This window comes from Cervus canadensis, chromosome 6 (genome assembly GCF_019320065.1).
Source record: "Cervus canadensis isolate Bull #8, Minnesota chromosome 6, ASM1932006v1, whole genome shotgun sequence".
NCBI lineage: Eukaryota > Metazoa > Chordata > Mammalia > Artiodactyla > Cervidae > Cervus > Cervus canadensis.
The window spans coordinates 11,892,752-11,914,825 of record NC_057391.1 but is presented as its reverse complement, the minus strand read 5'-3'; the positions used below and the strand labels follow the sequence as shown (position 1 = coordinate 11,914,825).

At 50.4% G+C, this 22,074-nt stretch overlaps 1 protein-coding gene across 18 annotated transcripts in view; it reads left to right on the top strand.

Moving 5' to 3' along the window:
- MEGF11 (multiple EGF like domains 11) overlaps nt 1-22,074 on the top strand; it is a 382,331-nt gene that overhangs the window by 295,657 nt on the left and 64,600 nt on the right. For all 18 annotated transcript variants that reach the window (XR_006269888.1, XR_006269889.1, XR_006269890.1 and 15 more), the window contains exons 6-9: nt 2,565-2,811; nt 4,009-4,129; nt 10,749-10,885; nt 14,739-14,951. Coding sequence is in view for 15 of the 18 variants with exons in the window: in XM_043470851.1 (XP_043326786.1) it covers nt 2,565-2,811; nt 4,009-4,129; nt 10,749-10,885; nt 14,739-14,951 (718 nt within the window). In the remaining 3 variants the exon portion in view is untranslated. The remainder of the gene's footprint in view (nt 1-2,564; nt 2,812-4,008; nt 4,130-10,748; nt 10,886-14,738; nt 14,952-22,074) is intronic.

The following is a 22,074-nucleotide window of genomic DNA, read 5'->3' as shown; positions in this document are numbered from 1 at the left end:
TGCTGGACTGTATAGTAGTTCTATTTTAAGTTTTTGAGGAACCTCCATACTGTTTTCCATAGTGGTTGCACCAACTTACATTCCCACCAACAATGCACAGAAGTTTCTTTTTCTCCACATCTTTGCAAACACTTGCTATTTCTTGTCTTTTGGATAGTAGCTAACCTACCAGGAGTGAAGTAATATCTTGGTGTGGTTTTGATTTGCATTTCCCTGATAATTACGAGCATCTATTCCAGTACCTGTTGGTCATCTGCATGTTTTCTTTGTAAAAATGTCTATTGAGATCCTCTGTCCATTTTTTAATCAGATTGCTTGGGGTTGAGTTTATATTTATTTATTTTGCTACTTAGTTGTAAAAGTACTCTATGTATTTCGGATATTAACCGCTTATCAGATATGTGATTTGCAAATATTTTCTCCCATTGGTAGTTTGCCTTTTCATTGTGTTGGTTTCCTTTGCTGCATAGAAGCTTTATAGTTTAATGTAGTCCCACTTGTTGATTTTGCTTCAGTTGCCTTTGCTTTTAGTGTCAACTCCAAAAAATCATTGCTGAGACCAATATCAAGGAGATTATTACCTATGTTGTCTTTAGGAGTTCTTTGGTTCTGGTCCTACATTCAAGTCTCTAATCCATTTTGAGTTGATTTTTACATATGGTGTAAGATGGAGGTCCAGTTTCATTCTTTCGGATGTGGCTGTCCAGTTTTTCCAACACCATGTATTGAAGAGACTGTCCTTTACCCACTGTATATTCTTGGCCCCTTTGTCATGAGTTAATTGACTATATATGCATAGGTTTCTTCTGGGCTCTTTTTCTGTTTTTACAGCAGTGTCATACTTTTTGTGTTACTATGGCTTTGTTTGAAATTAGAAAGTGTTATGCTATCTTCTTTCTCAAAATTGCTTTGGCTGTTGGACTTGGTTTTTGCCTCACTCACTGTAGTACCAAATGGAAAATGCAGGGTGAGGCCCACTCAGAATTTGTCAGCTCAGTTTGTATGTGTATTGGGGGCACAATGAAAAAGGGATGAGGGTGACTGGGATTCCAGGCCTAGGGTGGTTCCATCTACTAAAAGTGATGGACAGTTTCCATGACTTTGACCACTTGACTTTTGTTAGCAAGTGGGAGGTAATGCAGGAGGATTGGTGGGGCTGATAAACTGATTCTCCATCAACCTTGTGGTTCCCAAAGATTCCATGCACTCACTGGCTTCACTGGAACCTTGTGCTTTTGTCCATATCCAACCCTTGGGTACCACCGTCTGTTTGCTCATACTGAGCCGGCCCCTGGGACACCTTCCCCAATCCCACTCGCCTGCCCCCTTTTCTTTCTGAGAGTCTAAACCCTAGAAGCATTGGAGCACAAAGGTCAACTTTATCTTCAGGGAGCAGGGTCTCTAGCCATTCCAGTTTGCCCAGCACTGAGAGATTTCTCAGAATGAGGGATTTTCCATGGTAACACAGGACATTTTGGTCACTCTGATGGACATCTTTTATGGTCCACTTCAGGTGCCATCTCTTCTAGGAAGAGCCTGATTCCTTAGCTAGGAGCAGTGTTTTTCTGCATTGAACATCTCCTAGTACATTATTTATGCCTGTCCTTGCCTGAACTCCACGTGCACCCCTACTCCAGGATTTGAGAGAATGGGGTTAGAGTTGAGGACATCTTGTTGTTGTGTCCTGTATGCGTCAGGTGAGGGTCAGGCTAGGGAGTGGTAGCAGGCTGGGCGACCTACCTGAAGACTGCCATTCAGCCCCTCTCCCCAGCCACAGAGTGTGAATTTCTGCAAAGCTGGCTCAGCTATCACTCTGTGAAACATTTAATTACATATAAAGATCTTCAAGGCTGTCTGTCACCTCCCAGGGAAACATTTCTTTTTCCTGCCCCTTCTGCAGTTAGCTGCTTAGAAAGTAATGAGATTGAACTGAAGATGAAGGAAGCAGGGGGTGTCGGCATTACTGGTAGGGAGACGCAGCATGAAAGAGAGATGGGAAGGGTGACAGGGAGTGGAGCCCAGGGAGGGGCAGGGAGTTAGAAGACGTGTTCACAGAGAGTGAGATGCAAGCTGTGAGACAAAGTAATGTTTCAGGAAGAGGTGGAAAGAGAGAGATGGGAGCTGGGCTGGGGCAGCACCAAGAGGGAGGGCAGAGTCACAGAGAAGAGAGGAGGCAGGCTCCAAGAGAAAGGGCCTGGCTGAGAGGGAGAGAGAACCCACCAAGAAGAGTTCGGCAAAGGTTAAATAGCTTATAGTTCCAGAGTTTCCGTACAGAAGAGGGGTTTGGGAGACTGGATTGACCAGTCTTGGTTGGACTGGAATGACCCTGACTAAGAGATGCATTGAGAAAAGAACCTTCTGAGCTTGTTGGATTATTTAGGGGAGGTGGGTAGAGGTTGATGACCAGCTGATGGAGATTATTGGTGAATGCTCCCCCACCCCCAGAATCCCCTTGCTGCCTCCTGTCCAGGGAAGAGTGATGCAGAGATGGGAAGGCTGGTCCCAGCCCCCATCCAGGAGAGTCCATGGGGATCCTTCCGTCCTGACCCGCTCCTCTCTTACAGGCTGCGATAGTGACCACTGGGGCCCGCATTGCAGCAACCGGTGCCAGTGCCAGAACGGGGCCCTGTGCAACCCCATCACGGGCGCCTGCGTGTGCGCCGCCGGCTTCCGAGGCTGGCGCTGCGAGGAGCTCTGCGCGCCGGGCACCCACGGCAAGGGCTGCCAGCTGCCGTGCCAGTGCCGCCACGGCGCCGGCTGCGAACCCCGCACCGGCGAGTGCCTCTGCGCGCCAGGCTACACCGGCGTCTAGTGAGTAAAGCCCACCGGGACGCACGCGGAGGCGTGGCTGGGAGGGTAGGATGGGGAAACACGTGAAGGATCAAGAAAGCCCTGGCTGTAGCATCTCCTGCGCTCTGGCCCCAAGTCCTGCAGAGGCTGAACTCCCGGCCTCACCCACACAGCTCTCAGATCCCTGCTGTCCAGGGCCCAGGGGGACTGGAAGTGGCTTGGAGGACTCCTGGATGGATGCTCTCATGGTGGGAGAAGTTGGCTAAACCTTCTTCTAGGAGACCCTTCCTGATCTGGGCTCCAGATTTTGGCTTGGAATTCTCTTCTGATCATAATCCAAGTGCCATTACTGAGCCTTCCAGGCCATTTGAGACAGAGGGGTGAGGGCCTTCGGCAGATATCATGCTTAGATTTGGGGAGATTACTGTGCCTGGCCCTCTTCCCCTGCCTTTTCCCCTCATCCAGTTTTCAGGAGAGGGAGTCTGCATGGACAGGGTAGTTGTGACCCCTCAGAGGCAAGATTGACGTTCTCCTTGCCACCCTATCAAAGCCTCAGTGGCCACCTCAACTGCCCTAGATCCTGAGGGAGTGCCCAAGGAATCTAGCCGCAGATACATCTCTGATGGAGGGGGTCCCCTGCCCCCATGTCTGACCAGCTCCAGGGCCAAGGCATTGAGCTAAGGCCCAGGACCAAGACCACATGCAGATCCTCCCCTGCATCTCAGCCGTGCCCAGTCCTTCTAGAGAAGCCTGTTGTGGGGGCTGAGAGCCTTCCAGAGCCTGGAAGGGAGTGGAGGCCTGCCCCGCATTCTCCCTCTCTCAGAATCTAGGCAGATTCTCGAAGCTGGACTCATGGCTACGTCTCAGGTTTTCTGCTTGTCCTGGTCCTTCTGCCCAGCTCAGCCTTCCTCCCCTTCTCCCAGTGGAACTAACTTCACCTTCAAGACTCAAGTGAAATGTCTCCCTCTCAGGGAAGATTTCCTCCACTTTCCCACCCGGAAGAGCCCTCTTCTTTATACTGAAAGCCCTTAAGTCATCCCCAGTAGTGGCCCAAGCACACAGCCTCCAAGGACACTATCTGACTCCCTCTTTCCCCTCCTGGGCTTGTGCCTAGTATAGTTCACATTGACCAGAAACTCACTGACTTCTAGGGAGCCCAGGAGCCTTGGGACTGGCTTTGCATGCTGCCACCTCTCACACCTCTGCTTCTCCATGCAGCTGCGAGGAGCTCTGCCCGCCTGGGAGCCATGGGGCTCACTGTGAGCTGCGCTGCCCCTGCCAGAATGGGGGTACCTGCCACCACATCACTGGCGAGTGTGCCTGCCCCCCAGGCTGGACGGTAGGTGGACCTGCAGGATCCGGGTGGGGCTCTGTAAGAGGTCTGAGCATCCCTCGTTCGCATGCACCCTGGAGGGCTAAATTCCTCTCCCATCCTGAAGAGCCTCCCTCCTCTTTATGGTCATGGGGATCATTAGACACTGCCAGGGGGGCCATGGACACAGGTTTGACTACCGGGGCTCGTATCTAAATGCTGTGTGATCTGAAGCAAGTCGCTTAACCTTCTGAACCTGTGATCCCTTGTGTGCGAAGGGGTTGAATTCTTCTCATAGGTTGTCTCTGTCTTTCGGCATACTCACTTGACCTGCCATGGCTCTGAGATGTAGTGAAAAGGCCATGGTGTAAGGATGGAGGTGGTGTAGGTGAAGGGAGAGAGCAGACATGGTCCCCCTGCCTTTATAGAACTTCAGATTCCCAGCCTCCAACCCCTATACTCACAGATGCACACAGATATTCTGATTCTGTGGGCCCCAGGATCTGTGTCTTAACATGGGCTCCAGGTGATTCTGAGGTAGCCGCCACCAGTCCAGGTCTCTTTTCTGGGAACAACCACTGTGGGAAAGAGGGATGGGATTTATCACATTACAGGCCTGAATCCAGGCTTCACATACAGTGTTGGCCCTGAAAAAAAACCCTCGATCATTCTAGTCTCTGCTTCCCTAACTGTAAAACTGGCATAAAATCAGGGGCTTCCCTGGTGAACCAGTGGTTAAAACTCCACACTTCCACTTCAGGGAGGGAGGCTCTGATCCCTGGTCGGGGAGCTAAGATCCCATATGCTGGGTGATGGGGCCAAAACAAAAACAAACTGGCATAAAAACAGTCAGCCCCGTGCGTCAGAGCAGCACAGTTGGCAGAAGGCTCAGATGAGGGCAGTGTAGGTCCCAGGTGCCCTGCAAACACTGAAATGCTCTACCGTTATTCATTTTCTATGTCCTTGGATGCCACAGGCAAGCCACAGCCTCCTTTAAGCCAGCCTGTTCCCCCATCGGTGTCCCCACCCTCCGCAGTCCCAAGCCCCTCAGAAGTAGCAAGTCACTGAGGCTGATTTTCCTGTTTCAGGGAAGCTCAGTGACACAGTCGGCTGCCTCCCCTGGGGCCCGAGACTTTGTGGAGCCAGGAAGGGACAGGGCTGTGGAGCAGGAGCAGGATATTTCAGGAGGCTGTGAACACGAGGTCACAGTGGGGGTGGGGGGGGCAGCAGGAGGGACGGCTACAGGGCCTGTGACGCAGGCAGATTGGCCAGAATTCTTTACAGCAGGAGAAAACCTGCTCTATGGGGGATCATATGGCCCAGCCTTGTCCCAACCTGGCTACGCACCAGAGTTGCAGTGGATGGGGGTGGGGTGGGGTTAATACAGATTCCCAGAGTCCACTGTAGACAGTCCTGGGCCTGGGATCTCTCTCTCTCTCTTTTTTTTTTTTTTAATAAGCTCCCCTGATGATTCTGAAGCAACCGACCCTGTCTTCAAGTCTGCATTTGGAACAAATCAATCCAGACTAAAGGATTTTCTTCTGTGTTTCACAGAACTCAAGGGTTTCTTGGAGGTGAAGGTGGGAGCAAGGAGCCTAACAACTGGGGCTCTGGCACCCACACACCCCCACGTCTCCATTTTAATCTACTAAGAGGTTCTAGGTAAGATTTCACATAAAAACAGGACCTCCCAGCTTTAGGAGGCTTGAATACCACTGGTCTGTCAATACCTTCCTTTCTCAAATGAGGCAGCTGAGGCCCAGAGTGGCTAAGTGACCTGGCCAAGGCCACACAGCTGGGGAAGAGGGAGATGGAGCTGGAATGCAGGTGTTCCGACTCCTGAATCCACACTCTCGGTGCCCGTCCGTCTCTGTCTCTTCTGAGGAGAATGACGTGGCTCCTGCCTCTCCCACACCTGCCTGTTTCTCCCACCCTGAACCACTCTCTGTAAAGGCTCTCTCATCTCCAGCCAACTTCCGGAATTCTATCACTCGCAGGCTGCGTCCCCAGAGGCCCAGCAGCAGGCAGTGAGGTCAGATCAGGATGAGGCAGGGGGAGAACAGGCCACCAGCAGACCTGTACCTGTAAAGTCCTCTCTAGAGAGATCGGAGATTGAGGGAGGCTGGTGATTGAAGAGGGCGGCGGGGAGGAAACCAACACAGATAATTTTTTTCCCCTCCCAACACAGTGAGAGGTTTGTTCTTTCAGATGACAGGAAACTCTGTCAATAGCAGCCTTTGGATTTAGGAACTTCATGTTTTTAATTTTATTGTAGACAATTGCATTTCTGTTTTTGACAGAGCATTTAACTTGCAGATTTGTATGAATTATTAATACCTCTCGTGCATGCAGTCACAGTGTAATGAAGCTGATGCTGGGGCCTGAGACCCCTCCCAGGGAGAGGGCTGGGGCCAAGGGGATGTTGCAGGGCAGACTGGTCCTCCCTTTATTATCCTCCACTGTCTCATTTGCCTGCCAGCCCCATGTGGCTTTAGCCGCACTCAGAGATCTAAAGAGTACGATTGCTCACTCACACAGAGCAGGTCCCCAAAGAACCAAGGCTTCATGCAGACCAGGAGAGGAGCTGCCTGGAACCCTGGCCCCCCAGGCCCCTTCCTCAGGGACCCCTGGCCAGTTAGGGGTATGCCCACAAGTGTATGGGCAATCCGGTGTATGCCCACAGGACACGGCTCTTGCCCAGTTGTGGTGAGCCCGTTCCCAGAGGGGCTCTGTGAAAAGCCTAGGGGGCTGTTTCCTCTCTCTTTCTGGGCTTTGAGACCTTTCAGAGGAGGAGACCCAGATGTAAGGAGTTCACTGTAAGTGGGAAGTGCAGATGGATGGGAGGTAGGAGATATGATCACCTGCCTTAGGAGTTCCCAGTCTGATGGTGGAGGCTGGACACATACATGTGCATGCACACACATATACACTCAGGAAACAATAGGCCTCAAGAGCTGGGAAATAGAACCAGTCATCATGGAGGAGCAAAGAGAGGTATTTGTAAAATCCTAGAAGCTCAGGTTTGGGAAGTTTTGTTCATGGAGTCCCAAGCCTGACCTGTATGGCCTGGATCGCTTCCACAGCACCCAAGCCAACCACTGTGCACTTTCCCCTGAGGGCATCCATTCCACCCGGGACAGCAGTGATCATTAGATGCTTGGAGAGGCTGCATTGTCTTATTGGCTTAACCTCAAGTCCCTCACCATCTTGGCCCCCTCCTTTCTTATTCTCCATTTATCCATGGTCTTCTTTATGTGCAGCTGGTTTCCAGATTTGGACAGAACCATTGTGTCCATCTAGTCCTGAGGAGCAGGACTATTGCCTCACTGCATCTCCCCCACCTTCTAAATGCCACACTGCCCGAGATCCCGCCACTCTAGGAGACTTCACTCAGCTGAATAAAGGGCAGGTGTGTTAGGGCTGTCATAACAAAGTAGCACACACTGGGGGGCTTTGACAAGAGAAATAAATGTTTTCTCACAGCTTGGGAGGCCGGAAGTCTGAGACCGAGGTGTTGGCAGAGTTGGTTCCTGCTCAGGCTTCAGCCCCTGGCTTGTAGCTGGTGGTCTTCTCCCTGTATCTCCACGTGGCCTTCCCTCTGCCCTGTCTGTGTGCTAATCTCTCCTCCCAGTGAAGACATCAGTCATATTGGACTAGGAGCCACCCTGATGACCTCACTTTAACTTTATTGCCTCTCTAATGGCCCTGTCTCCAGCCACGGCCATATTCTAAGGTGCTGGGAGTTAGGATATGTGAACCTGGGGGACACAGTTCATAATAGCAGGAAAGAAACCATAAGATCACAGCCCTCTTTCAGGCTGATACTCTCCTGTCTGCTCTCTTCCCCTGTCTCTCCCCAAAAAGCTATTCTTCTAACCAGCAGTAACCTACAAGTTATGTGGTCCTCCCCCACTCTTCTCTGTCCCAGGTGACACTGGGCTCCTACCACCTCCACCTCATCAGGGGTCTGCTTGGGTTGAGTGTTAATGAAGGGCCCACTCGTCTCTAATTTAATGAAGGTTCCTTCCCATCTCTGATCCCACTGAATCTTTACAATCACCTGGGACACTGGGGGTTACCACTCCCATTTTAGAGATGAGGAAACTATGGCTCAGAACTATCACACGACTTGTCCTCACTCGGCCATCTGGAAGGAGGTAGACCTGGGGTTTGAGCCCAAGTCCTGACTTTGAGTCCAGTGTTCTTCCCACCCTATCAGGCAGCAGCCCTTCTGAGGTAGCAGATTCTTCCAGCCCCAGGAGCTCGAGCCTGAGGAGGACTGAGTATTATAGGGACCCAGGGTGCTGTGGGTGGGGAATTCTGAGCAGGGGCTGAGAGACGTGCTCACCGTCCCATCCAGAAAAGGCTCAAGGATGCTCGAGTTCCCCAGGAATTGTTGAAAGGAAGCAAACTTTCCTATTGGGCTCTTCAGGGAACCCTGATCATGTCTCAGAAACTCTGACGAGAAAAGGGAGTCTGTGGTCTGCAAGATGGATGGATGGATGGATGGATGGATGGATGGATGGATGGATGGATGGGGGGGTGTGTGCGTGTGTTTAAGCATAGGAGGGCTCCACTGTGCTCCATGATGAGGATGTAGGAGGTATAAACACAGCCCCCTTAATGGTTCAAAATGTTTTTTCAGGGTCAAAGTGTCCACGTCCAGCCCAGGATTTCAGAGAACTGGCCATAAAGATTCCTCCCTTCCCTCAAGAATCCCTAGAACTTGTCGGGTACAGTGAGAAAAGCAGGCCCAAAGTACCCCCACCACCTCCAGGAAGAAGAGGGACCCCTCATCTGAGTAGCTTTTCCCTGCCCCCTCCTCACATACACAGTCATCTCACCATCCTCGGCTACTGCCTCTACCACTCAATCGTCCATCTCTGCCCTTCCCAGCCCCCCTCTCAGCCCCACACTATCTGACTTATATGTAGGGGAGAAATCTGAGTTAAAAGGCCTACTGCTTAATTCATTACAAGTAAATTGGATGATATTGATAGATGACTCTGGTCAGCAGGATTTTCCTGACTAAACTAGCTTCCTCAGGGTTGGCAATTATCGGTGCTTAATAACTGTGTGTTGAACTAATTGATTAATTAATTGTGGGAGAATCCTTGATCTCCATAAGAGAAATGACCATCTCTGGTGTGGGAGAGGCTAAAAGGGCAGCAGGAGACAAAAGTAAGTTTATTCCTGTTTGATAAAGACCAAAGAGTCATATGAATAATTTTAAAATTATATACAAAAAAAAATTATATACAGTATCTCATACCACAAGGCTACTACTGGAAGGAAGGGAAAATAGTCCTCTGTCCGACCCTCTGACAGGTCCTACTCCTGAAAGATACCAGATTCAATTTTTTTAGGTGTTTCTTCTGGAGTTTCCCTCCATATTTCTCCAAAACATGCTTTACCACCATCTCCCAACTCAGAGCCTCATTTCAAGTATCTGCTGATTTCTGGTCTCCTGTTCATGTTTTACCGTAATCCTTGGAAAAGCCAGCTGGAAGCCTGAGGGGCAGGAGAGGTGCCAGGCTTGTTGACTGATAGGAGCCTTAAATATCAGCATCGGCAGGTCTTTCCCCTTGAGCGCTCAGCGTTCCCGGAAACGAATCCTCCAGGACCCTGCGAGAGGGAGTAGAGTCTGTCACTAGAATCGTAGGGGCTGAGCAGGGGAAGAGAGCAGAGGGTCTGACTTATGCAGGCAGATCCCACAAGAGCCCCGTTTCTGACGGCCCCCACCCCTTGGCTGTGCTTGCTGTCCCTATGTCTGAAGCGTTCGTGGGTCAGCCTCCCTAAAAGTAAACTGCTAGTCTTGGGAAGGCTATTTGAAATGGGGGTAAAAATCTTGGGTCTAATTCCCTCTTTTATAAGCCTCCAAACACTCCTCCTGTTTCAGCACACCGGCGCCTTGACCCTCAGAGGCCCCGGGTATCTCTGATTCCTGAGCTTTTCTGGGCTTTATCTTCCCACGCTCCCTTTGCAGGCACTTGCCATTGCTGAGAAAGCAGAAACTCCAGCAGATCCTGTTCCTCTATCTGCCGGTCCATCTTCCACCGCGTGATACCTCTTGTCCTCTATGGTCCCCTCTCCCCTTCCTTTTCTCCTTGGAGGTTTATGTGTTCCCCCTGGTACTGGTAGCCGGATTTACTCTTTACTCTTCTGGTGGCTGGGTTTGGGAAAGAAGTAGAGATAAATGTATGTTTCCACACCACCGTGTTTAATCACATCTCCGCTTTCTTTTCCCTCAGCACTTTCTCGTGGACCAGTGTGAGGCCACCTAGCACCGTGCACGAGTTACCTGTTTTCTTGTCTCTCTCCCCAGTGGGCTGGAAGGGCAGGAATCGAATCTTACCTGTTTTCATATCCCTAGAGTCTAGTACAGGGTCTGGTACACAACAGGCGCTCATTAAATACGTGCTGAATGATTGGATAAGCAGACGGGTCTCAGTCTGCCCATCTCTAAAATGTGGCTTTGGAGTCATGGTGTCCAACTTTCTGTGCTTCTGTGATCGGGGGGAAAGTCCAACTAAGGGATAGGGGTGGTCCCTTGGGCTGTAGCAACCGTGCTACTTCTAGAAGAAGGTGGCCTCAGGATCACATCTCAGAAGCACCACCTCTGCAGGTCTTCCCTCCTGTGTTTCAGGGAGCAGTGTGTGCCCAGCCCTGCCCACCGGGGACGTTCGGCCAGAACTGCAGCCAGGACTGTCCTTGCCACCACGGAGGACAGTGTGACCACGTGACTGGGCAGTGCCACTGCACAGCCGGATACATGGGAGACAGGTAAGGATGCTGTTAGCTATCGTCCTTACTGGTCACGTTACTCATTTTCACGGCAGCCTTGCAGACAACAGGTCAGGTTTACCAGCCTTCTGTCAGCTTTCCTGTTCCTTTCTCAGAAAGCATTCTGAGTCCTCCTGCCAATCCATCCTTCCTGGCCCTCAGCCTGCTGAGGGCACCCACCTTCCCCCAGCCCAGGAACCCAAGCCCAGAATTTGCATTGACTCACCTGGGGGAAGAGGTGGGCACCTACCTCCACCCTCTACTTGCTGCCCTTCTGAAGGGAGACAGCGGCACCGATAATCCAAAGAAGCTGAGCATGCACTCTCAGTTCACACATTTTGCACTATTCTTTTTAGAAGTAGATTTTTATTCCTGATGAGTTCTGCCAAAAGGATACTGACATCAGTTTGCATCCTCTGAAGGCCTGTGGCCTAACAGCAGACTGAACAAGGCCACCAATGTTCTGGAATCAAATTAACCTTGCCAAGTGCATAACCCACAAAATACGTAACAGGAGGGTTACCGGACATGTGCGTTTGCCATGATGAGAGGGATTCCATGATGATGGAGAAGGAGAAACAACAGCCAGGGTGTCTGATGGTGAGTGAATTCAGAGCTGGTGGAGGACACTTGTCCACAGAATCTGGACGAATCTCCTCCCTCTCAGTCTGAACCACATCTGTCTCCTTGAGCAGAGAGATGGGCAGTAGAAAGGAAACTCTCACAGCCCTTGCCTGCTTCTGTGGGATCCATGTTTCACCTGGATTTTGTTGCTCTGGATTTTGTTACTCTGCCTCCCCTGCCCAGGTAACATCAGGAAGCAAGAGTTAGGACTGAATTAACCAGTGAGTCCTTCTGGCTCTGACCAACATAGTGGGGCTCCTCCAACTCTCACTGGAGTCAGCCCCAAATCCTTAGTGATGTCCAGAAAAGAGATTTTCCATTTCCAGCCTGAAGCTTGTTTACCCCTAGCCTGGAGCCTTTTAAGCCAGATCTGAGCTCTTGGTGAGCTAGTGTTCATCTCTTGAGCATCCCTGGCATAGAATGTGGGGTGTGGCATCAGGGGACCCATCACTCTCTGACCTCTGCTGGAGTCTGCGTCTCTGAGGGAAGAAAGGGAGGCAGGACTGAAGTGCTGCACCCACCTTCCCATCCCCACTGTCTCCCCCAGTGAGAAAATGCTCAGGTTGAGCCAGCAGGGGCAGGAACTGGAAGACCCCAGAACCAAAACAGGACCCTTTGTCTTGCGCATGATGGCCAACAACCCATTCACCATTGGAGACAAGCACGTTGATAGCTCCAGCCAGCTAGACTCCACACCAGGAGACCCAACCTCATCAGCGCTTTCCATTTCCACCACCAAGATGTACCAAGTGGAGAAATGACCCTAATCCCTCATGTTGGGACCCAGCCCAGGAACCTGAGACAGAGCGAAGCCCCTCAGACCTCAGTGTCCTCTGGCAAGCTCTGCCCATCAACACCAGGAAAAGAATACAAAAAGAGGGCCCAGTAACATTTGGGTTTCCCACCTAAACGGGCTGCCTGGTGTTTAATATTTTGTAAAATTGCCTCCATTAATTTTGTAAGTGACAGCTGCATGAACCCACCCCACATCGTTGTGAGCATATTATAGTTGAGTGGGTATAATAATGCAGGCCTCCCCGGATAGGCAGAATCCAGTGCAAATTAAACATGAAACGTAACGAGGGTTTTGCAGCTCATTTTGTAATTTAATTGAGCAATGTATCTGGTTGTTAATGGTAATATCGGACACATTAGATTGATATGTTGCAAAGGAAGGATGTTTAAGTAGAAAACTAATTCCTGCTGTGATTACCCTTCTGTTCCACAGTCCCCGTTATTAGCATGCTTTGTGTAAAATTCATTAGCAGTCGTTGCTTGATCTCTAAATAAATAAGTTGTTTAAATTGTGGGTAGAAAAAAAAAAGAGGCTGATTATGTAAATGGATTAGGTTGTCAATATTTCATTTCCAGATTCTTTTTCTGGGGCTATGGAGTGTCACTTTGTAAATATGACATGGGGTGGAGACGTGCCCTTCAGAGAAGGGAGCTCACACACTAGGACTCTCTCTACTCAATCCTGCCAGGGGGGAGGGAGCAGGAATGTTCCAGTGAAAGGGAAGAGTCTGGAGGTGTCTCCAGACTGGAGTTTCTTCCCTAATGACCTGAGACATCCAGGAGAGGCAACCTGAGTGACTTCCCGGGAAATCCAATGTGAGGCAGAACTGGGGCTGGCAATGTCCAGTTCTTCAATTGCAATGTGTCCTCTTCCTTCACCTGCCTTGGTTTCCACCCTCACCCCTTCCATCTTATCCCCCTCTTCCTTCCTCTCTTCTACCTCCCATTTCTTCTCCACACATCCCCTTCTCTCTTCCCTCTTCCTCTCTCTCTTTTCTGTTCTTTCCCTCCCTGAGGCTTCAGCGGGCTAAAATGCAGCAAGACTTGCAGGAAGACAATCTGGGTGCTGTGATGAAGAACACTGCTTCCAACTCAGGACTCACCAAAATTTAATAAAGAGTCTAAGGCTGCATTTTTTTTCTAACATCTTTTATGGCTCCCCTCTGCCCTTATTATTGTAGAAGATAAATAGAAAACCTGAAAATGGAAAAACATAATCATTAAAGCATTCGTAATTCCCTAAGTCCACTCCATTGTTAACATTTTGGAAGTCTTCCCTTTGAGCCTTTTTGTGCCACAGGGGCTCTGTTAGGAGAACTACAGAGAACAGTATTAACAAGAGTAATAATAAGAACTAACACTTCTTATTGAGCACTTACCATTCATGGGGCACCTTTCTAAATATTTATACACGTTATCTCATTTAATCCTCCAACACATGGTGAGGTTTAATTATTACCATCCCATTCTGTGATGAGGAAGCAGATGTCAGGGCAGTAAGGCCAGTTCCCTGTTCTCCACACCTTTGAAGCAGTGTGGGGACGCAGATAATCCAAAGTCCATGGGCTGTTTCTGTCCATTTGTCTCTAGGATGCAGGGGTGGCCCGTCCCTTTCCTCAAATGCCCCCAGGTTTACCGCTTAATTTGTTGCTGTGGCAATGACTCTACATCCGTGCATGCTCTTTACCCAGTCAAGTCTGACTCTGCGACCCCGTGGACTGTGGCCGGCCAGGCTCCTCCGGCCATGGGACTTCATGTGGTTTGTTATTTAATGGGTACAGAAGTTTCAGTTTGGGAAGATGAAAAGGTTCTGGGGATGAATGGTGTTGGTGGTGGCTCAGCAGTGTGTGTTGTATGTCTGTGCTCACTCAGTCGTGTCCGACTCTCTGTGACCACACGGACGTAGCCCCCCAGGCTCCTCTGGCCATGGGATGTCCAGGGCAAGAACACTGGAGTGGGTTGCCATTTCCTCCTCCAGGGGATCTTCTCCACCCAGGGATCCAACCCACGTCTCTTACATCTCCTGCTTTGGCAGGCATAGTCTTTATCACTGAGCCACCTGGAAAACCCACACAACAATATACATGTGCTTAACACCACTCTATACTTGAAAATAATTAAAATGGCAAATTTATGTTATCCTTATTTACTGCAGTCAAAAAAATGAAAGAAAAAAAAAACACAAACCCACAAAGCCTGCAATCAGTGAAATATGATAGTATGAACTCACTCTGAGGGGACCTGGCCTGGAAAGGGGAATGGACTAGAATGGTGAAACCACAGAACACTTCCTACAGGAGGAAAGGGAAGAGGGGAGGAGGGTGTGAGGAGGTGCAGCACCCCAGGCCCAGGCCCGGAGGCAGGGGGTGCGTGCCCGATGGATCAGGAAAGGCAGGTCTGGGGCACGGACTAACTGTACTCTGTTGTCCTGCAGGTGCCAAGAGGAATGCCCCTTGGGGACCTTCGGCTTCCAGTGCTCCCAGCGCTGTGACTGCCACAATGGAGGTCAGTGTTCCCCCAGCTCCGGCGCCTGCGCGTGTGAACCCGGCTACAAAGGCCCACGCTGCCAGGAGCGCCTGTGCCCCGAGGGCCTGCACGGCCCAGCCTGCAGCTTGCCCTGCCCCTGCGATGCTGACAACACCATTAGGTACGACCTGAGCGGGGATAGGGGAGCCCAGGGACAGGGACTGGGGGGCCCTGGTGGAGAGGGGGCTCTCAGGGCACAAGCCACCACCTCCACCTGGGTTATCTGGGCAGGCAGTGGCAGAGCTGGGACCTCAGCGATCACTGTCCCTGGCCAGTCTGATCAGAGAAGGGAAAGCCAAGGTCACTCTGTCGGTCAAGACGAGGACTGAGGTCGCCTGATCTGTCCACCACCTCCGGTTGCCAAAGTTGAACCTGGCTGCTGGCATTGAACATAGGCCACACACAGGAGCAAGAGGGTGCCTGGTGACCCTCAGGGAAGCAGGGTGGGAATGGGTGCAGCCATGCAATCATGGGGGGGCTGAGGCTGAGCTTGGGGTACCACAGGCCCTAGGGGCATTTTCCTGGAAAACATTTTCCCTCCACACAGTCCGCATCTAACCAAGTTGTCTCCCAACCCCAAGGGGCCCAGAGACCAAACTACCAGGGCAGAAGCATGGGGCTTTAGCCGTAGAGGGCCAGTGTTAGAAGAGACCTTCAGGATGGCTCGCCTGGGGCCTGCAGAGAGCTGTCCCCTCTGGCCCTGGCTAGGGTAGAAGAGCAGGAGGGACAAAGGGCAGGCCCGCATCAGGGTCTTGGCTTGGGGCCAGCCTTGCCCTGCTCTCTGCCCTTCAGGGCTCGGTCAGGGCCACCTGAACTGATGTTGGCCCCACCCCTGCTTCCTGGAAGTGGAGAAGCCAGAGCTGCCCTGGGCCACCTCCCCCAGCTCCCTTCAATTCCCGCTTCCTGCACCAGTTGGCACCACCCTCTGGTAATAGATGAGGCTGTCGGGCCCCAGATAAATGCTTTCACAGCCTTTTATGTGGCTGACTGTTATTAGGATGGTGCAGGGTGAGGGAACTCTCCTTCTCCCCTCGGGCCTGCAGGACAGCTCAGGGGGGGACCAGCTGCCCTGGACCATGGGTGTTGCTGCTGTTTTCAGGCCAGAGAGGCCTCTGCCTTGTAGCCTTGTCTCCGGGATGGCTAGGACTTAGCCTCAGCTCCTCCTCACTTCCAGCTTTTACTTCTCCACACATCGCCCAGGAGCCTCTGGTCACTGTAAGCAGAATCATCTTCGCAAGTGTTACGGCTTAGACAGAATCTGTCCTCAGTCCTTAGTTCCTAGAGCTGAGTGGCTCAGGCAGTGCTATCTGCAATGGCAGAAGGGTGGAAAGGAAACCATTAGGAGGGGGCCTTGGAGCCAACGGAGCTGACCTGTATATGACTTAAGCATTGATTCACTTATTCATTCAACAAACACTGAGAGCCTGCAGGGCTGACCACGAGAAAAGAAAGTGCTCCTTAACACCTGTCCAGCCCTCAGGAACTTGAGTCTGGAACACGCAGCCCTCCCCTACACATACACACACACACACACACGTGCACACACATTGAGCATCTTCTACCGTATTTCTTCAAATACAAGACAACACCAGTAGTAAGGCTCTGCTTAATTGTACGTACTACTACACCTGAACCATGACATACCATTGACTGCATAGCGCACCCATCAGAGCCATGAAAATGTGGGGCAAAAAGCATCTTAGAGGCAACAAAATTTATCTGGCTGGCTCTGTTGTGTCATGTGCTCGAGTGACTGTGACCAAGGGCTCTGAACAGAAAGTATACTGGTCAGGAAAGTCTTCCTGGGGGAGGTGGCTTCTGGGCTAGGTCTGGAGGGCACAGTGAGAGCTCCCAGGCTCTAAACACAGGGTTTCCACATGGCTGGTCGGGGGCACTGGGCAGCTGCCTCAGACTGTTCCACGGGTGGACGGGCAGCACCGGGAACCCCAGCCACCGCCACCCCGCCCCCCCGCCACCCAGCAAGCCTGCTCTGCAGGGAAGCCAAGGGAGGTCCGTGTCAGGGACAGGAAGCAAGACTGTCGCTGAGATCCAATGCAGGAATAGTCCCTGCCTTGGAGATCCAACTAACCCCCAAATTAAAGAGCTATTGTTTTCTTCCCGTGCCCGAGCAAGCGTGCCCTGCATAATTTACCCCTCCTCTGAAGGAGTCCTCAATGCATTATTAATCTGAAAGGACTCCCTCTTCGCTGCCGCTAATCTCAGCCCATTCAATATTGATGATTATTTGCTTTACTCTCTTTAACACGTGTCACGTTTCAGGGGCTGGGAGCAGCAGCACTTCTCAGGCGTGGGGGCTCCCAGGGCTCCTGGCAGCCAGGCCCCCAGGCCGGGTTCCTCCGGGTCTACTTGACCGCCTCCTTTCGGGAGCGTTGTCACAGCGCGGGCTGGCCCACCTCTGCAGCCTCAGCGCTGCACGGCGCCTGGCACAGAGCAGACCTTCAGGAAAAAGAACCACTGACTTCATCTTCAACAGCCCATTCCTCTAGGGTGCTTCTGCCCAAGCTCTAACGTTTCATCGCTTTCTCCTGGCACACTGCCCCAGTGACTGAGCCCCCAGCACCCACCAAGTTTTTATTTGGTCTAACTAGAAATTTCCCAGCCTTGCCACTATGGATGTTTTGCGCTGGATAATTCTTTGTCATGGACGGCTGTCCTGCACATTGCAGGATGTTTAGCAGCGTAGATGCCAGTAGCATGACCCCGACCCCAAGTCCTGACACCTGGATGGGGTAGGGAGAGGCAGGACTGCCCGCGGTGGAGAACCTCCGATCTCACTCAACCGCTCTCTTGCTGCACTTGGCTTTGTTCTCAGGGACACAGAGAACAGTTGTCTTCCTCTGTGTGGACACAGGTCACTCCTCTCTTCTCGTGAGCCTTTGTCCCATTCTAGAGCCTTCTCTTGGGATCTAAGAAAAGCAGAGGAATGACTCTAGGGCTCCTACTCCTAAGGCAGTTAAGCTGCAGGTTTTGGTGGGTCTGGGACCCCTGGATCCTGGCCTTAGAACTACCTGTGTCTGAGCCAGTGTCCTGATATGTGTACTTTCCCCCTGTGTCTCAGGTTCCCAATCTATCACCTTTCATCAGCCCAGTAAGGGAGAAAGTTTTCTTGTGGTCTTTGCAAGTGAAGCTTCTACTCAGCTCCCCAAAAGATGCAGTGTGGGGTCCTCAGCAGCCTTGCCTCATTGCCCTGGCTTCTGCAAGAGCCCCACCAAGACAACTTGCAAGGAAAGCCCTGAGCATCTTTCTTAGAGAAACAAAGACCTCCCAACCCCTAACCAAAGAAAACTCTCCTCAACTCGCCCCAGCCTCTTTCTGCTCTGTGCCCCTCTGGAGAGGATGCTTCAAAGAGGTCGAGCCCAAGTGCCCTGGGAAGGAAAAAGTGGCCAGAGAAATTCCCCAATGCTTTATTCCCTTTGTAAACACTTTGTAGCACACACAAAGCAGCCTCCCTCCTTCATCAAGGAATAACCTTGAGAAAGTGAGCGCCTGTGTGTCAGACCATGTCCATGTCCCCGCCACAATTGGATTGTCATAGACAAATTCCAGCGGCCATGATCGTGGATTACCTTTGAAAGATTTGATTTAGCCAACAGATGCAGCATTGATAGAAATCTCAGAGCAGCCAGGAGAAAAAAAGGCAGAAAATTCCACCCTGAAAAGATTCCTGTATTGTTCAGCTTTCGGCTCCTATTAACTTGTGATTAATCTATGTCAGGGGGAAATGGAGAAAGGTTAGGGGGGAAGAAAAACTGTGCAAGTGAACCAGCGTCAGTGTTTGTGACTTTCGCCTGAGCCAAACCAGCCGTGCTTTGCCCACCCTGTGACCCAAGGGAATGGCTCTGCCCCCAGGCAGGGGTGGTGGGGTGTCGGGGTGGGCAGAGCAGGGGACACCATGGAGGGGGAGTGGTGACGAAGGTGCTGAGAGCATAGTGATGGCAGTTTTCTGAGTCAATGACTGAGTCAGCGGTCGTTCCCCACTCTCTCTCCAAAAGGATTTTTGGAGTTTCTGTAATAAGTAACAAGTAATCAAATCAAGAAAATAGAAATTATATTTTTAAACTTAGAGTTTTAGAGACATGAAAGGAGAGAGGAAAAAAATGATTTCAGATTTGGTTTTGAGCTTTCTGGTTTCTCAGAGTGAAAGGCAAAATTAGTGTTGAGATATACCCCTACGCATCCAAAACGCCGGTGGGCTGAGACGGAAAGGAGAAATGCAGGAGGGCTTAGAGGCCAACGTTTGCCAGCTCACTGTTCCTCTAGTATGCTTCTCACAGAGTAGCCTTCACAGCAAAGCAAGGACCTGTAACTAGTGAGTCTACTGAAGAGAGGGCAAGAGGGCGCCTGAGACCCTTCAGAATCTTCAGGGCAGGACGGAGCTGATCATGGCAGCCAATGCTGCCTGCTCACATGCTTGAGTACTTCCAAGCATGTCAGTCTCCATGACTGTGGATGAGCCAGGCCCTCTGACCCTAAATCAAAACCTCAGAGGAGGCCCCTGGGAAGTTGGAACTGAGAGAGGCCATGCCTCAGAGCTTTGCTGGAAGTGTTGATGACGGAGAGGAGAGCTCCACAACTGTCTGGCTGAGAGTCGGGCCCACCAAGGTGGGGCTCCCTGCCCCGCGGCAGCTGTGCAGACCACTATTTCCCCTTACAGTGTGGGGGCCAGGGAACCGTGAAGCTCAGGAAGTCTTCAGACATCCATCCTTTGCACACATTCTTTTCTATATATTTGTAATTTTATTGCTTTTTATCTGTTTATGAATATAATAGATGCTCAGTTTGAGAAAGGGAATACATAGAAATTTAAAGAAAAAACTCAGAGTCCTTCATAATTTCTCAACCCAGAGGTGAGCACAGAAACCATTTTGTTGTAATTGGTTCATTCTTCATCCATGTCTGTTTCACACTTTTTTCATATTTTAGATCATGACTTTGTATTGATATACAGTTTGCATATTTCATTTACCCTTATGTCATGCCATTAAATAGGCTGGAAAACATTTGCCTACTTCTCTACCATGCCTTCATATGAATTGTCATAATTCTTTTAACCAGCATCCTGGTGTCAAAGGCAGCTTGAGACAGTGACTAGAACATGGCCAGACAGACCTGGGTTTGAATTCCAGCTGCCACTGAGTTATCTTTGTGACCTTGGGCCAGTCATATAACCTCCAAGTGCCATCTGAAAAATAGAGGCACTAATGCCTAACTCACAGGCTTACTTGAAGATTAGAAATATAGGTGTAAAGTGTCTGGTGTTTTAATAGCCTAGTCACATATTATTTATTATTATTTAAATTACTTCAATTTTCCACTGTTATAAATAATGCTTCGGGGAACATCTCCATGCATAAATCTTTCTCCACAACTGTGATCGTTTCCTTAGGATAGATTCTTAGAAATGGAATTACAAGACCAAAGGGTCTGAATATTTTTAGGACTCCTGATACACAACCCCAAATTGTTTTCTAGAAACCTTTACGAGCATTGAGTATTGTCCATTTAAAATAATAATAATAAAGAAACTTTACCTTTTCGATAGAGAAAACGTGATATCCAGTTGTTGTTTTAACTTGAACAATTAATTAATGAAACTAAACATTTTCCAAAATGATTTTTAGCTACTTGTACTTACCATTCAGGAACTGTCTGCTCCTGTCCATCCCTCATTTTCCATGAGAAAATCAGAGCTCCCAGAGGAGAATTGGCTTGGCTGAGCTTCACGCAATTAGTTTGTTCATTAATTCATTTGCCAAATACGTATTAAGTATCTTCCCGGTGCCAGGGACACTGCTGGCCACTGGGGTAGGATGCAGAAGTGAAAGAGACAGACACCACCCCCCACCAGGGAGCTGCCACCTGGTGGGGAGACAGATGATAAACAAGTCAGCAGAGAGAAAATAATTACTGGTAGTAAAAGTGCTATTCATTCCCGAATTCCTAATTGGGCATTGCCTATGAGCCTGACACTGGGGATCCACCAACGCCCCAGGGAGACGAGGCCCATAACCTGTGTGGAACTTAGCAGAACCGAGATCTGTATGTAGGCTCCTCCTGCCAGCCCAGAGTGCGCCTTTCAACCACAGCCCTTGGACTGGACTCCATAGCGGGGAAGCAGATGACACCGGAAATCCAAAAGTCTTGTCTCTACCATCCAGCATCTTCTCCACAGTGTCAGTCGGGGTTCTCCCCCACAGAAGCAGATGCCAAATGCAAGAGGTTTTACTGGGAACACAGCCGTGAGGGAAAATGGGGAAGGAGCTAGGGAGGCTAGAAAAGCATCGACTGTAAGGCAGATCTGACCTGTGTGAAGGAAACAGAGGAGGAAGGAAGGCTAGATGCAAAGTGTTAAACTGAAGCACAGTTCAAAGAAAGTTTCACATGATGGGGAGTCTTTCAGCCAAATTGCCCATCAGAGGAGTCCCAGACTTCCCAGGAATATGTCGACCTTAATATAATACCGCTGTGCTCTGGCTGAGAGGAGCCTGGGGGAAATGTGACTGTGGAGAAAACAAAGCCTCCTGCTTTGTTCTCTGTGGATTTGTACTGTAAAGAGCACTTGTTTGAGAGTCAGGAGACCTGTGTCCAATCCTGATTTTGCAATTCCTTGCAATGTGACTTTAGGTAGATTATCTGGATTTCAGACACAGTAGGTGGGGATATCAGTCAATTACACTCCCCACAGAGACTCTAAGAAGAAGATGGTCACCACACTCAGCATCTCCTCTAACGTGAATGCATATTGGCTATTGGATCAGACTCTCCCAGCCAGAGGTTGCCCATCTCTCTAGAGGTTGTACCAGGCAGCCCTTACCTCCAGCCAAGGGTTCTTTCTCTGGCCTAGCCAGACCAGGGATGGAGATGATCTTGCTCAGTCTTAAAGAGCCCTAGCACTGCATGAATGGAGGGTGTCCTCTCCAATACAGACTTTGCCAGAGAGGGGAGGCTACGTCTGCCGAGAGGTTCCATTTTAACTCGGCAAATGCTCAGTAAGCACCTACAGTATACAGACCCACCGGGCCTCAGTGCAGCCCCCCAGTGCCTGCCCACACACGGGGCATCTGCTTTGGGTGCAGAGTGGGTGAAGCTCTGAACCTCACAGCACACAAGGGAAGGACCTGCAAAGGCCGCCTCCTGCTCTGGTCTCTGTATTTGTATTATAAAGAGCACTTGTTTGGGGGTCAGGAGACCTACATCTAATCCTGATTTTGCATTTCCTAGCA